The sequence below is a fragment of the Tachypleus tridentatus genome, chromosome 13 (assembly GCF_004210375.1).
Source record: "Tachypleus tridentatus isolate NWPU-2018 chromosome 13, ASM421037v1, whole genome shotgun sequence".
Classification (NCBI taxonomy): Eukaryota; Metazoa; Arthropoda; class Merostomata; order Xiphosura; family Limulidae; genus Tachypleus; species Tachypleus tridentatus.
The window spans coordinates 6,243,982-6,261,469 of NC_134837.1; the positions used below are offsets into that span (position 1 = coordinate 6,243,982).

The 17,488-nt window shown below is 33.8% G+C and overlaps 1 protein-coding gene across 1 annotated transcript; it reads left to right on the forward strand.

The window, feature by feature from the left end:
• Nucleotides 1-12,808: 12,808 nt before the first annotated feature.
• Nucleotides 12,809-16,920, forward strand: LOC143240381 (protein lin-10-like). The gene is made up of 4 exons (XM_076482709.1): nucleotides 12,809-12,956; nucleotides 13,395-13,576; nucleotides 16,146-16,358; nucleotides 16,861-16,920. Exons 1-4 carry the CDS (start codon nucleotides 12,809-12,811, stop codon nucleotides 16,918-16,920), a joined length of 603 nt encoding a protein of 200 aa, XP_076338824.1.
• Nucleotides 16,921-17,488: the final 568 nt, after the last annotated feature.

The following is a 17,488-nucleotide window of genomic DNA, read 5'->3' on the forward strand; positions in this document are numbered from 1 at the left end:
TATGATCGCTTCCACTAGTATTTAATGTGAGTCTCTGTCACTATGATCGCTTCCACTAGTATTTAATGTGAGTCTCTGTCACTATGATTGCTTCCACTAGTATTTAATGTGTCTCTGTCACTATGATTGCTTCCACTAGTATTTAATGTGTCTCTGTCACTATGATTGCTTCCACTAGTATTTAATGTGAGTCACTGTCACTATTATTGCTTCCACTAGTATTTAATGTGAGTCACTGTCACTATAATTGTTTCCCTAGTATTTAATGTGTTAGTCTCTGTCACTATTATTGCTTCCACTAGTATTTAATGTGAGTCACTGTCACTATGATTGCTTCCACTAGTATTTAATGTGGAGTCACTGTCACTATTATTGCTTCCACTAGTATTTAATGTGAGTCACTGTCACTATGATTGCTTCCACTAGTATTTAATGTTAGTCTCTGTCACTATGATTGTTTCCCCTAGTATTTAATGTGAGTCTCTGTCACTATTATTGCTTCCACTAGTATTTAATGTTAGTCTCTGTCACTATGATTGCTTCCACTAGTATTTAATGTGAGTCTCTGTCACTATGATCGCTTCCACTAGTATTTAATGTGAGTTACTGTCACTATGATTGCTTCCACTAGTATTTAATGTGAGTCTCTGTCACTATGATCACTTCCACTAGTATTTAATGTGAGTCACTGTCACTATGATTGCTTCCACTAGTATTTAATGTGAGTCACTGTCACTATGTTTGCTTCCACTAGTATTTAATGTGAGTCACTGTCACTATTATTGCTTCCACTAGTATTTAATGTGAGTCACTGTCACTATGATTGCTTCCACTAGTATTTAATGTGAGTCTCTGTCACTATGATCGCTTCCACTAGTATTTAATGTGAGTCTCTGTCACTATGATTGTTTCCACTAGTATTTAATTTGAGTCACTGTCACTATGATTGCTTCCACTAGTATTTAATGTTAGTCTCTGTCACTATTATTGCTTCCACTAGTATTTAATGTGAGTCTCTGTTACTATGATCGCTTCCACTAGTATTTAATGTGAGTTACTGTCACTATGATCGCTTCCACTAGTATTTAATGTGAGTTACTGTCACTATGATTGCTTCCACTAGTATTTAATGTGAGTCTCTGTCACTATGATTGTTTCCACTAGTATTTAATTTGAGTCACTGTCACTATGATTGCTTCCACTAGTATTTAATGTTAGTCTCTGTCACTATATTGCTTCCACTAGTATTTAATGTGAGTCTCTGTTACTATGATCGCTTCCACTAGTATTTAATGTGAGTTACTGTCACTATGATCGCTTCCACTAGTATTTAATGTGAGTTACTGTCACTATGATTGCTTCCACTAGTATTTAATGTGAGTCTCTGTCACTATGATTGTTTCCACTAGTATTTAATTTGAGTCACTGTCACTATGATTGCTTCCACTAGTATTTAATGTGAGTCTCTGTCACTATGATCGCTTCCACTAGTATTTAATGTGAGTTACTGTCACTATGATTGCTTCCACTAGTATTTAATGTGTCTCTGTCACTATGATTGCTTCCACTAGTATTTAATGTGAGTCTCTGTCACTATTATTGCTTCCCACTAGTATTTAATGTGAGTCTCTGTCACTATTATTGCTTCCACTAGTATTTAATGTGAGTCTCTGTCACTATTATTGCTTCCACTAGTATTTAATGTTAGTCTCTGTCACTATTATTGCTTCCACTAGTATTTAATGTGAGTCACTGTCACTATGATTGCTTCCACTAGTATTTAATGTTAGTCTCTGTCACTATTATTGCTTCCACTAGTATTTAATGTGAGTCTCTGTCACTATGATCGCTTCCACTAGTATTTAATGTGAGTCACTGTCACTATGATTGCTTCCACTAGTATTTAATGTGAGTCACTGTCACTATTATTGCTTCCACTAGTATTTAATGTGAGTCACTGTCACTATGATTGCTTCCACTAGTATTTAATGTGAGTCTCTGTCACTATGATGCTTCCACTAGTATTTAATGTGAGGTCTCTGTCACTATGATTGCTTCCACTAGTATTTAATGTGTCTCTGTCACTATGATTGCTTCCACTAGTATTTAATGTGAGTCACTGTCACTATTATTGCTTCCACTAGTATTTAATGTGAGTCACTGTCACTATAATTGTTTCCCCTAGTATTTAATGTTGAGTCTCTGTCACTATTATTGCTTCCACTAGTATTTAATGTGAGTCTCTGTCACTATGATCACTTCCACTAGTATTTAATGTGAGTCACTGTCACTATGATTGCTTCCACTAGTATTTAATGTGAGTCACTGTCACTATTATTGCTTCCACTAGTATTTAATGTGAGTCACTGTCACTATTATTGCTTCCACTAGTATTTAATGTGAGTCACTGTCACTATGATTGCTTCCACTAGTATTTAATGTGAGTCTCTGTCACTATGATCGCTTCCACTAGTATTTAATGTGAGTCTCTGTCACTATGATTGTTTCCACTAGTATTTAATGTGAGTCTCTGTCACTATGATTGCTTCCACTAGTATTTAATGTGTCTCTGTCACTATGATTGCTTCCACTAGTATTTAATGTGAGTCTCTGTCACTATTATTGCTTCCACTAGTATTTAATGTGAGTCTCTGTCACTATTATTGCTTCCACTAGTATTTAATGTGAGAGTCTCTGTCAATATTATTGCTTCCACTAGTATTTAATGTTGGTCTCTGTCACTATTATTGCTTCCACTAGTATTTAATGTGAGTCACTGTCACTATTATTGCTTCCACTAGTATTTAATGTGAGTCACTGTCACTATGATTGCTTCCACTAGTATTTAATGTTAGTCTCTGTCACTATGATCGCTTCCACTAGTATTTAATGTGAGTCTCTGTCACTATGATTGCTTCCACTAGTATTTAATGTGTCTCTGTCACTATGATTGCTTCCACTAGTATTTAATGTGAGTCTCTGTCACTATTATTGCTTCCACTAGTATTTAATGTGAGTCTCTGTCACTATTATTGCTTCCACTAGTATTTAATGTGAGTCTCTGTCACTATTATTGCTTCCACTAGTATTTAATGTGAGTCTCTGTCACTATTATTGCTTCCACTAGTATTTAATGTTAGTCTCTGTCACTATTATTGCTTCCACTAGTATTTAATGTGAGTCACTGTCACTATTATTGCTTCCACTAGTATTTAATGTGAGTCTGTCACTATGATTGCTTCCACTAGTATTTAATGTGAGTTACTGTCACTATGATTGCTTCCACTAGTATTTAATGTGAGGTCTCTGTCACTATGATCACTTCCACTAGTATTTAATGTGAGTCACTGTCACTATGATTGCTTCCACTAGTATTTAATGTGAGTCACTGTCACTATTATTGCTTCCACTAGTATTTAATGTGAGTCACTGTCACTATGATTGCTTCTACTAGTATTTAATGTGAGTCTCTGTCACTATGATCGCTTCCACTAGTATTTAATGTGAGTCTCTGTCACTATGATTGCTTCCACTAGTATTTAATGTGTCTCTGTCACTATGATTGCTTCCACTAGTATTTAATGTGAGGTCACTGTCACTATTATTGCTTCCACTAGTATTTAATGTGAGTCACTGTCACTATAATTGTTTCCCTAGTATTTAATGTTAGTCTCTGTCACTATTATTGCTTCCACTAGTATTTAATGTGAGTCTCTGTCACTATGATCGCTTCCACTAGTATTTAATGTGAGTTACTGTCACTATGATTGCTTCCACTAGTATTTAATGTGGGTCTCTGTCACTATGATCACTTCCACTAGTATTTAATGTGAGTCACTGTCACTATGATTGCTTCCACTAGTATTTAATGTGAGTCACTGTCACTATTATTGCTTCCACTAGTATTTAATGTGAGTCACTGTCACTATGATTGCTTCCACTAGTATTTAATGTGAGTCTCTGTCACTATGATTGCTTCCACTAGTATTTAATGTGAGTCACTGTCACTATGATCGCTTCCACTAGTATTTAATGTGAGTCTCTGTCACTATGATTGCTTCCACTAGTATTTAATGTGAGTCTCTGTCACTATGATTGCTTCCACTAGTATTTAATGTGTCTCTGTCACTATGATTGCTTCCACTAGTATTTAATGTGTCTCTGTCACTATGATTGCTTCCACTAGTATTTAATGTGAGTCACTGTCACTATTATTGCTTCCACTAGTATTTAATGTGAGTCACTGTCACTATAATTGTTTCCCCTAGTATTTAATGTTGGTCTCTGTCACTATTATTGCTTCCACTAGTATTTAATGTGAGTCACTGTCACTATGATTGCTTCCACTAGTATTTAATGTGAGTCACTGTCACTATTATTGCTTCCACTAGTATTTAATGTGAGTCACTGTCACTATGATTGCTTCCACTAGTATTTAATGTTAGTCTCTGTCACTATGATTGTTTCCCCTAGTATTTAATGTGAGTCTCTGTCACTATTATTGCTTCCACTAGTATTTAATGTTAGTCTCTGTCACTATGATTGCTTCCACTAGTATTTAATGTTAGTCTCTGTCACTATGATTGCTTCCACTAGTATTTAATGTGAGTCTCTGTCACTATGATGGCTTCCACTAGTATTTAATGTGAGTTACTGTCACTATGATTGCTTCCACTAGTATTTAATGTGAGTCTCTGTCACTATGATTGCTTCCACTAGTATTTAATGTGTCACTGTCACTATGATTGCTTCCACTAGTATTTAATGTGAGTCACTGTCACTATGATTGCTTCCACTAGTATTTAATGTGAGTCACTGTCACTATTATTGCTTCCACTAGTATTTAATGTGAGTCACTGTCACTATGATTGCTTCCACTAGTATTTAATGTGAGGTCTCTGTCACTATGATTGCTTCCACTAGTATTTAATGTGAGTCTCTGTCACTATGATTGCTTCCACTAGTATTTAATTTGAGTCACTGTCACTATGATTGCTTCCACTAGTATTTAATGTTGGTCTCTGTCACTATTATTGCTTCCACTAGTATTTAATGTGAGGTCTCTGTCACTATGATTGCTTCCACTAGTATTTAATGTGAGTTACTGTCACTATGATTGCTTCCACTAGTATTTAATGTGTCTCTGTCACTATGATTGCTTCCACTAGTATTTAATGTGAGTCTCTGTCACTATTATTGCTTCCACTAGTATTTAATGTGTCTCTGTCACTATTATTGCTTCCACTAGTATTTAATGTGAGTCTCTGTCACTATTATTGCTTCCACTAGTATTTAATGTTAGTCTCTGTCACTATTATTGCTTCCACTAGTATTTAATGTGAGTCACTGTCACTATGATTGCTTCCACTAGTATTTAATGTTAGTCTCTGTCACTATTATTGCTTCCACTAGTATTTAATGTGAGTCTCTGTCACTATGATTGCTTCCACTAGTATTTAATGTGAGTCTCTGTCACTATGATTGCTTCCACTAGTATTTAATGTGAGTCACTGTCACTATTATTGCTTCCACTAGTATTTAATGTGAGTCACTGTCACTATGATTGCTTCCACTAGTATTTAATGTGAGTCTCTGTCACTATGATTGCTTCCACTAGTATTTAATGTGGGTCTCTGTCACTATGATTGCTTCCACTAGTATTTAATGTGTCTCTGTCACTATGATTGCTTCCACTAGTATTTAATGTGAGGTCACTGTCACTATGATTGCTTCCACTAGTATTTAATGTGTCTCTGTCACTATGATTGCTTCCACTAGTATTTAATGTGTCTGTCACTATGATTGCTTCCACTAGTATTTAATGTGAGTCACTGTCACTATTATTGCTTCCACTAGTATTTAATGTGAGTCACTGTCACTATAATTGTTTCCCCTAGTATTTAATGTTAGTCTCTGTCACTATTATTGCTTCCACTAGTATTTAATGTGAGTCTCTGTCACTATGATCACTTCCACTAGTATTTAATGTGAGGTCACTGTCACTATGATTGCTTCCACTAGTATTTAATGTGAGTCACTGTCACTATTATTGCTTCCACTAGTATTTAATGTGAGTCACTGTCACTATGATTGCTTCCACTAGTATTTAATGTGAGTCTCTGTCACTATGATTGCTTCCACTAGTATTTAATGTGAGGTCTCTGTCACTATGATTGTTTCCACTAGTATTTAATGTGAGTCTCTGTCACTATGATTGCTTCCACTAGTATTTAATGTGTCTCTGTCACTATGATTGCTTCCACTAGTATTTAATGTGAGTCTCTGTCATTATTATTGCTTCCACTAGTATTTAATGTGAGTCTCTGTCACTATTATTGCTTCCACTAGTATTTAATGTGAGTCTCTGTCAATATTATTGCTTCCACTAGTATTTAATGTTGGTCTCTGTCACTATTATTGCTTCCACTAGTATTTAATGTGAGTCACTGTCACTATTATTGCTTCCACTAGTATTTAATGTGAGTCACTGTCACTATGATTGCTTCCACTAGTATTTAATGTTGGTCTCTGTCACTATGATTGCTTCCACTAGTATTTAATGTGAGGTCTCTGTCACTATGATCGCTTCCACTAGTATTTAATGTGAGGTTACTGTCACTATGATTGCTTCCACTAGTATTTAATGTGTCTCTGTCACTATGATTGCTTCCACTAGTATTTAATGTGAGGTCTCTGTCACTATTATTGCTTCCACTAGTATTTAATGTGAGGTCTCTGTCACTATTATTGCTTCCACTAGTATTTAATGTGAGTCTCTGTCACTATTATTGCTTCCACTAGTATTTAATGTGAGTCTCTGTCACTATTATTGCTTCCATTAGTATTTAATGTTAGTCTCTGTCACTATTATTGCTTCCACTGGTATTTAATGTGAGTCACTGTCACTATGATTGCTTCCACTAGTATTTAATGTTGAGTCTCTGTCACTATTATTGCTTCCACTAGTATTTAATGTGAGTCTCTGTCACTATGATCGCTTCCACTAGTATTTAATGTGAGTTACTGTCACTATGATTGCTTCCACTAGTATTTAATGTGAGTCTCTGTCACTATGATCACTTCCACTAGTATTTAATGTGAGTCACTGTCACTATGATTGCTTCCACTAGTATTTAATGTGAGTCACTGTCACTATTATTGCTTCCACTAGTATTTAATGTGAGTCACTGTCACTATGATTGCTTCCACTAGTATTTAATGTGGGTCTCTGTCACTATGATCACTTCCACTAGTATTTAATGTGAGTCACTGTCACTATGATTGCTTCCACTAGTATTTAATGTGAGTCACTGTCACTATTATTGCTTCCACTAGTATTTAATGTGGGTCACTGTCACTATGATTGCTTCCACTAGTATTTAATGAGAGTCTCTGTCACTATGATTGCTTCCACTAGTATTTAATGTGAGTCACTGTCACTATGATGACTTCCACTAGTATTTAATGTGAGTCTCTGTCACTATGATTGCTTCCACTAGTATTTAATGTGAGTCTCTGTCACTATGATTGCTTCCACTAGTATTTAATGTGAGTCACTGTCACTATGATTAAACTTCCACTAGTATTTAATGTGAGTCTCTGTTACTATGATTGCTTCCACTAGTATTTAATGTGAGTCACTGTCACTATGATTGCTTCCACTAGTATTTAATGTGAGTCTCTGTCACTATGATTGCTTCCACTAGTATTTAATGTGTCTCTGTCACTATGATTGCTTCCACTAGTATTTAATGTGTCTCTGTCACTATGATTGCTTCCACTAGTATTTAATGTGAGTCACTGTCACTTTATTGCTTCCACTAGTATTTAATGTGAGTCACTGTCACTATAATTGTTTCCCCTAGTATTTAATGTTGTCTCTGTCACTATTATTGCTTCCACTAGTATTTAATGTGAGTCACTGTCACTATGATTGCTTCCACTAGTATTTAATGTGAGTCACTGTCACTATGTTATTGCTTCCACTAGTATTTAATGTGAGTCACTGTCACTATGATTGCTTCCACTAGTATTTAATGTTACCCTGTCATCACTATGATTGTTTCCCCTAGTATTTAATGTGATTCTCTGTCACTATTATTACTTCCACTAGTATTTAATGTTAGTCTTTGTCACTATTATTGCTTCCACTAGTATTTAATGTTAGTCTCTGTCACTATGATTTGTTTCCTAGTATTTAATGTGGGTCTCTGTCACTATTATTGCTTCCACTAGTATTTAATGTTGGTCTCTGTCACTATTATTGCTTCCACTAGTATTTTAATGTTGGTCTCTGTCACTATTATTGCTTCCACTAGTATTTAATATTAGTCTCTGTCACTATGATTGTTTCCCCTAGTATTTAATGTGAGGTCTCTGTCACTATGATTGCTTCCACTAGTATTTAATGTGAGTCTCTGTCACTATGATTACTTCCACTAGTATTTAATGTTAGTCACTGTGATTGCTTCCACTCTTTGTGTCCTGATTTTGTTTTTTATTTATTTCTAATTTTTCCTTACTGCTTTGTCTTGCAGTTTGTTTGCTGCTCTGTTTACATTTACTTAAACTTTTGCATAGTTTTTTTCTTTAAAAGCAGGTAACAGTTGAGATGGGTGGTTATGTGATGAAAACACTGGTGAGAGCATTGCTGATGAAAAGAACTTTGACCGCGTGTTTTCCAACAATAAACCAGCTGTATGATTCAAGAAGATTCTGACAATCTAGAAACTAAAACCAATATTAAATCTAATGTATTAGTTAAAGAAATTGTTTTGAAAATGTAAGCAGAGTTTTTTGAAATATGGTCTAATTTTCTGTGTGAAACAAAAGCCAATGTTATAATTAATTATATTTTTTTGTACTTGAAATAACTTCTCATCATTGTATGGTGACTCATCAGTGATTTAACTGATACTATCTTAATAGGCTCCAGAAGGTGAAACTCAGCCAAATACAGAAGTAGACCTTTTTATTTCAACAGAAAAAATCATGGTGTTGAATACTGATCTTAAGGTAAAACATTTTTAACACTAAGGGAGTTAAAAGTTACATTAGTTTCTTTCTAAGAAGCACTCAGGTGTGAAATTTATCATTAGTGTTTTATATATTTTTAAATAAGATTTTGGATCTATCTGTACAATTTATTCTCTAAAGTTCATATTTGTGACTCAGAAGGAAATGTTTGTGTATCTTAAATTTGTACTGTAAATTAGTTGGGGAAATTATTTTTGTAAATGGACAATTATCTTAGTGATATTTTAAAATAAAGGGTGTGTCTTAAAACACAACCAAAGGTTCTTGTCACTAGTCATCTTTATTATGTATGTACAAGATGTGATTACCTTGTCTACTTAGGTAGAAATTTGTTTTATTACAAGATTCTTGATGACATATTTACACTGGAATTTAATATTTGAAGGTTTGGATAACTCCCTTAACTTCTTAAGTTGTTCATAGATTGTTTTTGTGGACACTGTTTGTTTGCAGTAACCCAATAGGAAGAAGTTGAGTTTTAACAGTAAATTGATGACAATAGAATTGAGTAGTTTAAAGTTAAGTTTCACTTCTGTATTCATCTCTAAGTTTTCAAATTCATTACTTTTTTGTAAAATTTGAATCTTTAGAATTAGAATTTGTCATTTTCTATGTTTAACAATGATAGTAAAAAATGATAAAGTAATCAGTATTCTAGATAATAATAATAAGAAAGTAAAAATCAGAACATATTTAGAATTGAAGTAAGTTTATTTGTTCTTTCGAATGTGGAATTATAGATTCAAATAGTTCTTCACAGCTTAAGACTGTCATATGTATTTAGCTACAAAACATTCCTGCCTGTGACTGACTGGTATGTCACATGGTTGGTAATTAAACATTGGTTGTGGCTTGCTGATTAGTCACAGGGCAGCAAATGTATTTAAAGTTTGAATGATTTGTATCATGCACTGGGAAAGTATAATTACCATAGAGTGGTTTTGTAACATTAGGAACATGGACCCACAGAAGTCATGGGACCAACATTTCACATCTGATTTGAATACCAGTAAAAGCTTGAAAAAAGCTTTTGAAAATGTGTAAAGTTACTAAAACATGTGCATGATGGTGCCTGGCAGAAGCAGGGACCATGAACTGCTGGGTAGTTACTGTCATTCCTGGTCTTCAGTGTAACAAAGGATATAGTAAGGAGGAGGAACATTATAGTTTGCATAGTGTCTTTGTAGTAGTAATAGCATTTAGAAATGGTACATATAACAGGAAATTATTCTAACATTGCCAAAAAATACCATGTGATCAAGCTGTAAAATTGTTGTTAGGAATAAATATAATTGTTATTAAGTTAGAACCTTGTAAGTATTGTCATGTTTTTGTGGTAATGTGCAATATTTGTTCACTTCCACTTATTTAAAGTGTATTTCATATCTTAATAATTATGTGTGTATGTGAAACCTGTTTTAAAAATTGTTTCAGGAAATCATGATGGATCATGCTCTCCGCACAATATCATATATTGCGATATTGGTGACTTGGTAGTGTTGATGGCACGTTGTAGAATGATGAATGGTACTGATGATTCCACTGATTCAAAGATTAAGAGAACTCTAAAATGATCTGCCATGTGTTTGAATCTGAAGAAGTAAGTTTGTGTTTGAATCTGAAGTTGTTGTGTTTTTTTTCAATTTATAATAATCTTATTAAGGTATGAAACACACATTAATCAATGTACATTTGATGCAAATTCTGGATGTGATGAAATATTTTTAAAACCTCCCAACCTTGCTTCATTCTTAGTAAACACATCAAGTTTATCTATAAATGAAGCTACGTTAAACATCATCTGTTCTGATAACTGGTCTTTAGTATCTTGTGCTCTGACAAAGTTGTTTTGTACCATTAACCTTATTTTGTTAAAGAAGAGAAAGGGAAGTAAAACTAACAAGTGTTGTGATTGGAAACTTTGTACTTAAAATAAAACTTGTGATTCTCACACAGTCTCTGATAGAGGCTGTAATGAAGGATTTTGTCCTCTCTTTAAATTTTTTTATTTACAAAGAAATGCATTTAATTCCACACAATCATAAAATCAAAAAATGTAACTTAACCATGAAAATTGCTATGTTTGCCATGTCATGTATCCTAAATGTTCAAATCCCAGCATTGTTACTTAGGAATGCCATCAGTGATTGTTCTAGCATCCTAAACACCTCAAAGTATACAATCTGGTCTTGTGAATTTCTGTTAAATTCATAGGTTCCACATTACTAATAATATTTCTGTCTTTAACACTTATCTTACATTCTATTTGACATGTAGTAATTTAGGTTGGTGTTTCTGTCATGCTAAACCCAAATAGAATACACTTTACTCAAACAGTACTCTTGAAGAGTTTTGGGTTGTGTCTTGTATTGTTTAAGCATACATTGTACAAACAGAAGAATCAATTTCAATGTTGTTTATAAGAGTAAGGTAATAATGTATATATATTTCATTTAAAACTAGTGTGATAACATTGTTTCCCTCTTTGGTGTGGTTTATTCTTGATACCTACAAGTTCAGTATACTGAAGATTGGTGTGTGGTTTATTCTTTATACCTACAAGTTCAGTATACTGAAGATTGGTAATGAGTTTATTCTTTATACCTACAAGTTCAGTATACTGAAGATTGGTGTGGTTTATTCTTGATACCTACAAGTTCAGTATACTGAAGATTGTGTGTGGTTTATTCTTGATACCTACAAGTTCAGTATACTGAGATTGGTGTGGTTTATTCTTGATACCTACAAGTTCAGTATACTGAAGATTGGTGTGGTTTATTCTTGATACCTACAAGTTCAGTATACTGAAGATGGTGTGGTTTATTCTTGATACCTACAAGTTCAGTATACTGAGGATTGGTGGTTTATTCTTGATACCTACAAGTTCAGTATACTGAGGATTGGTGTGGTTTATTCTTGATACCTACAAGTTCAGTATACTGAGGATTGGTGTGGTTTATTCTTGATACCTCCAAGCTCAATACATTGAGGATTAGTATGGTTTATTCTTGATACCTACAAGTTCAGTATACTGAGGATTGGTGTGGTTTATTCTTGATACCTCCGAGCTCAATACATTGAGGGATTGGTATGGTTTATTCTTGATACCTCCAAGTTCAATACACTGAGGATTGGTATGGTTTATTCTTGATACCTCAAGTTCAATACACTGAGGGATTGGTATGGTTTATTTTTGATACCTACATGTTCAGTACACTGAGGATTGGTGTGGTTTATTCTTGATACCTCCAAGTTCAGTACACTGAGGGATTGGTGTGGTTTATTCTTGATACCTCTAAGTTCTGTATAGTGGGAACAACTTCCATGTATATTGATGTTTACAGTAACATTATTTTACAAACTCAAATTATATACAGAATTTTGTTATGTAAACATTTGAAGCATGGTAAATAGAACTTCCAAGTAAGTTTGAAAAGATCATGTTTAGTTATTACTCAAGTGTGAAATGCTTAACACATCAAGCTGAGACTTAATCAGTTAAATCATATTCAAATGTTAATCATCAGTTGTCAGAAAATCAAAGCCTTTTTTTTTTGCTACTGCATGTTTTTCCCAGAAAGTCAATCAAGTAATGTAAATGTAGTTGAAAGAACTTCTGTTAGTTTCATTGTCATATGGATGAATAGCACTTAAAATAACAGTAGTGTTGATGGCACTTCCTTCAAACACCATGCCGAGCTAGAGGTTTTCAATATCCCTCTATGTGTTTTGATGTCCATGTTATCCCTGTACACATTCCTTCTGTGGGACTATGGATATTTCAGTTGCAATACATCAGTGTGAGAACTACAGTCACACTTTAGTCAACACAGCAAAGCATGAAGTGTCACAGTTTATTTGGTGTGGAGAGACTAAAGTTTCAAGAGTGACAGTAGAAAGGTCTTCATATGTGTTGCCTAGTAACTAAATACTCTTTACCATATATAATAACAATGGAAATGTTTAAATATATATATTTTAAAATGTGCTCAAAACATATGTTGAAATATTAATGTGTAATGTTGAAATCTGTTTTTCCATTAGTAAACTGAAAACTATTTTAGTAGTTTGTGTTATAAAATGTATTACTACAAAAAAGGTCTTATGGGTGTGTAACTTACAGTTAGTTTGTTTTACTTTAATTTTAAACTTATTTCATTCAAATCTTCATATAATTAACTTTTATCCTTTAGCATAGAACTGTGCTTTCATCTTTAAAACATTTGCTGGGATTGTAAAGATTCATTTTTTCCTAACTACATATAATTCAGTAGTAAACAAAACACATTTATTATTACTTTATAAATGGAAGATAAAAGATTCAAATTATAAATGAAATAGTTTTATTTTAATTACAGGCACAATTCATTGCTCCAATCAATTGGTCAAGCATTCCAAGTGGCATATAGAATTCCTAAAAGCAAATGGTATTGAAGACAGTAGTTTTGTCAAAGAGATGGATTATCAGGAAGTACTAAATTCACAAGAAATATTTGGAAATGAGCTTGAGATGTTTGCCAAGAAAGAAAAACAGAAAGAGGTGAGAGTTTATAATAATGTAGCTTTGGGTAGAAAACAATTATAGATCAATACTACTATAGTGCTTGGTGGCACTACATTTATAGGTTCACTTGTAGGTTTTATAGTTGTTTGATTTCACTGAATACTGAGTGTGTAATTACATATATATTTCTTACCAATATACTTTTTTCCAAGTGGATCACAGTGGTTTTTGAGTGTGCTGACAAACTCAGAGAGTAGAGCCTCTATTAACATATTTCCATCTTGTCTTTTATTAGGTATAATATATTTATGTAACCAATAGTGCTTGTGTTTTGTTACATACAGTGTATTGTGTAACTAAATAAAAGATCGCTGTAATTAATATGATATTAGGAACAATTCAGTTTCAACAGTTGGACTAATAGGAAATGGTGAAAGATGATGTCATTCAATGATTTTTATTTTTCTACACAAGTTGGAGAAAACAAATTTGGATAAAGCCACAAAAATAACTTGTGTTGGAGTCATCGAGTTTTCTGACATGTGCTGGAGTTTGTTGCTCCCTTTAGAAAGCAGAATAAATGTAATAGCTTGCCTCATCTTTTCTGATAAGGTCCATTCTAATGATGCTTCATGTATACCCTGATAGGGAACATGTATTTTCAACTTTGAACTTTAAAGAAAAATGTTCTATCACTGTCCTCTTAATCATCAGAGAGCTACAGTGTTTGATAGATGAGGTAATAGAATGATAGGAAAACAGTTATAGCATCAGACATTCTTACCAGGAAGTGTAAATCAGTTACTGCGTATAAAAAACAGTGTCAAGTGTGTTATGAATTATTCTGTGATTAGAAGTTATTTTTAACAGCTTACTGCTGAACTTCAGAATTGTTTCTGTAAAGGATTTCTTCAGCCATGATATCACAAGTATTATGGGGCATGTGTAAAGTTTATAAATAAATTTTAACAAAGGTGATATGTTGTTTATGTGATATGTTTCCATTCCTGCACACTTCAGAGAACAGGGGTTTTGAATGAAGTAGTCTTACAACAACATGTAAATGAAATCCATTCCACGTGCCGCGTTATCAAGACATTGTTGAAAAAATCTTTCAAAGAGTGAGTGGTCATCAGATATTTTCCATAAATATTACTAACGGCCGAATGGCCAAGCATGTTAAAGTGCAACTTCGTAATCTGAGGGTTGCGGGTTTGCATCCATCCGCTTTAACATGCTGTTTCCTTTCAGCCACCAAGGCGTTATATTGTGACGGTCAATCCCACTATTAGTTGGTAAAAGAGTAGCCCAAGAGTTGGCGGTGGGTGGTGATGACTAGTTGCCTTCCCTCTAGTCTTACACTGCTAAATTAGGGACCGCTAGCACAGATAGCCCTCGGTAGCTTTGTGCGAGAATTCCAAAAAACAAACAAACAAATATCACTAACACAGTATCCATAGCTCACTGCTGGTTTGTTTACCATGAGGCACCCACTGTCTTTACAGAGCTGAAGGACATGTGACAGCAAGTAAAGGTCAGCTGTGTTGAAAGATAGATAGTGTATGTATATTCACTGGATAAAAGCAGTATTGGACATGAATGGTTGTCACATTGATTATTATTAACATGTTAATTGTACAGATTTTTTTGATCACTGGCGTGGTGATAATTAAGTTAATTCTATTTAACCCAATTCTGATGTAATTTGTAGTAAATAAAAAATTGGGGAAGATTTCTTCTATCCAACTTAATTCAGTTCACTTTGTAGCAGTTGTTGTCAAGATAGTTTTGCTAAACTTAATACTGTCTAAACCACGCCTTTTGTAACAGTTGTCTCAGTCAGCTCGGAAAAGCTGGTGTTAGCAGAGGTCAAATCTACCATGGTACCATTATTAGTCAAATCTACCATGGTACCATTATTAGACACTTACCTATCTATATCAGGCTTTGCATGAATCTGTTATGTGTTGACCTTTTTCTTTATTATGTTAACAATCTATGCATAAAATATTAATTTCATATTATCTTTTTAGCTTTCTATTCAGAAATATTGTATATTGCTCTACTTAGTTATTCCTTTATACTACTAGTAGCCTTATTTAAAGTTTTCTCACTTATGTATATTAAACAACCTTAAGTTCCAAGTTGTTTGTGTGTTCACTTTCACTGAACCATGTTATTGTGTGTATTTAAAAGTAGGTTGTGTTTTTCATCATACAAGTTTGTGTATATAACTGCTGTAATTGATGTGAAACTTTGGTAGAGGGATCCATTAATTTTGAACATGGTTTCATATTTCATCTTTGGTGAATGAAGATCTTCCAAATGCTTTGACTATCCACTCTTTTTCTTTAACTGTGACATGTGTAGATCATATTATGAAAATGTCCATAAATTCTGTCATCACTGATTAATTAATTAATTAACTCTACATACAGTTGATTGTGCTTGTATATCAAATTTAGTATTTTTGTTGGAAGTTGCTTTGCTTTAGTCAATTCATAGAAACTTAGGTGTTTACTCTTAAGATTCTACATAACTTGACAAAGTTGATAGTAGGCTTAGTTTTTTATGTCTGTATATGATTTATTTTTCATAATTTCAGGTTATTGTACCAAAACAGAAGGGTGAGATCTTGGGGATGGTTGTTGTTGAATCAGGCTGGGGATCAATGTTACCAACTGTGGTAATAGCCAACATGGCTCAGTGTGGACCTGCAGCCCGCTGTGGACAGTTAAATATAGGAGATCAGATAATAGCCATTAATGGAGTCAGCTTGGTTGGACTGCCACTTTCAGCGTGTCAAAACTATATAAAGGCAAGTATGATTTGAATTTAAGTAACTATACAGATTTTACTCTTATGTCAGAAAAGCGTGTAGTTTCAAGAAGTCTATACAGGGTTATAGAAACCCTATATCCTGAGTTTGCCCCTAAAGAAGAAGGTCACTTTTAAAGTGCCCAGTTTATAGAGTTTTTATTATCTAATACAGATTTTGCTTGCTGTCCTCACTCATTGGGTCTTCAGGCTCACATTTCATGGACAATTTACAGTCTTCTGTTCACAGTCAGTCATAAGAAACCCTTTACTGGGAAGAACATACCTGTACCAGAAATAGTGATATACTCCACAGGTGTACCTCATACTTTCATGACACACCTGCTTTATATTTATATATATAATGGTTGCTCTCTGCTTGACCAATAGTTGTTTTTTTTACATTCACCACACTTTTCAATGTGGGATTCTTGCTATTTGGGAATTGGAGGTTACTGTGTGGAAATTAATATTTTCTGTCACTAAAAATGTATTACCAATAGGTGTATTCTCCACCTCACTTAGTTGTTGGTGTTTCTGGGTTTGTTTATGGCACTTCTTGAAAGTGAGGATTGAGTTGCAAGGATAGAGGGAGCTACCTACACTATTATCGAAGATGCAGCATGATTGATGGATGGTGGTCACATAATCAGCATGTGTCATGCATATATAGACTCAATTACTACTGTTATCAAGTTAGAATATAAAATTAGGATCTCCTATCTTTTTATTTTGCTAATATATATTATGCACTGAATGAAATGCAATGGCCCAGTTCATCTCTCTCCATTTTGGAAACAGTGCTTTAAATACACTTACATAAATATATATGACATGTGAATAACCAATCAACAGCAAAATGTCCCTTGGGTGTTTTCCTCACCATTTTAATGTCTGAAAACATTACAACATTCTTTAAATTCAAGATTTCAATAATACAAGTGTTGTTGTTAGTCTGCTCGAACTTTTAATCTAAATAAATCTTACTTATAAGCTTAATAAATTATAGTGTAATTCTGTAGTATCAGTGTAGTTATATATGATTATTTGGTTATTCAACTGTATATATAAAACCTAAAAAGTTTTGATATCCTTCACATGTGAAACTTTAAAGGCTTAACAACCTGTGCC

Coding starts and splice junctions, on each gene's coding strand:
- LOC143240381 (XM_076482709.1), top strand. CDS start 12,809: ATGGATATTTCAGTTGCAATACATCAGTGTGAGAACTACAGTCACACT. Junction 12,957..13,394: donor GTCTTCATATGTGTTGCCTA/GTAACTAAATAC, acceptor TTTTAATTACAG/GCACAATTCATTGCTCCAAT. Junction 13,577..16,145: donor AGAAAGAAAAACAGAAAGAG/GTGAGAGTTTAT, acceptor TCATAATTTCAG/GTTATTGTACCAAAACAGAA.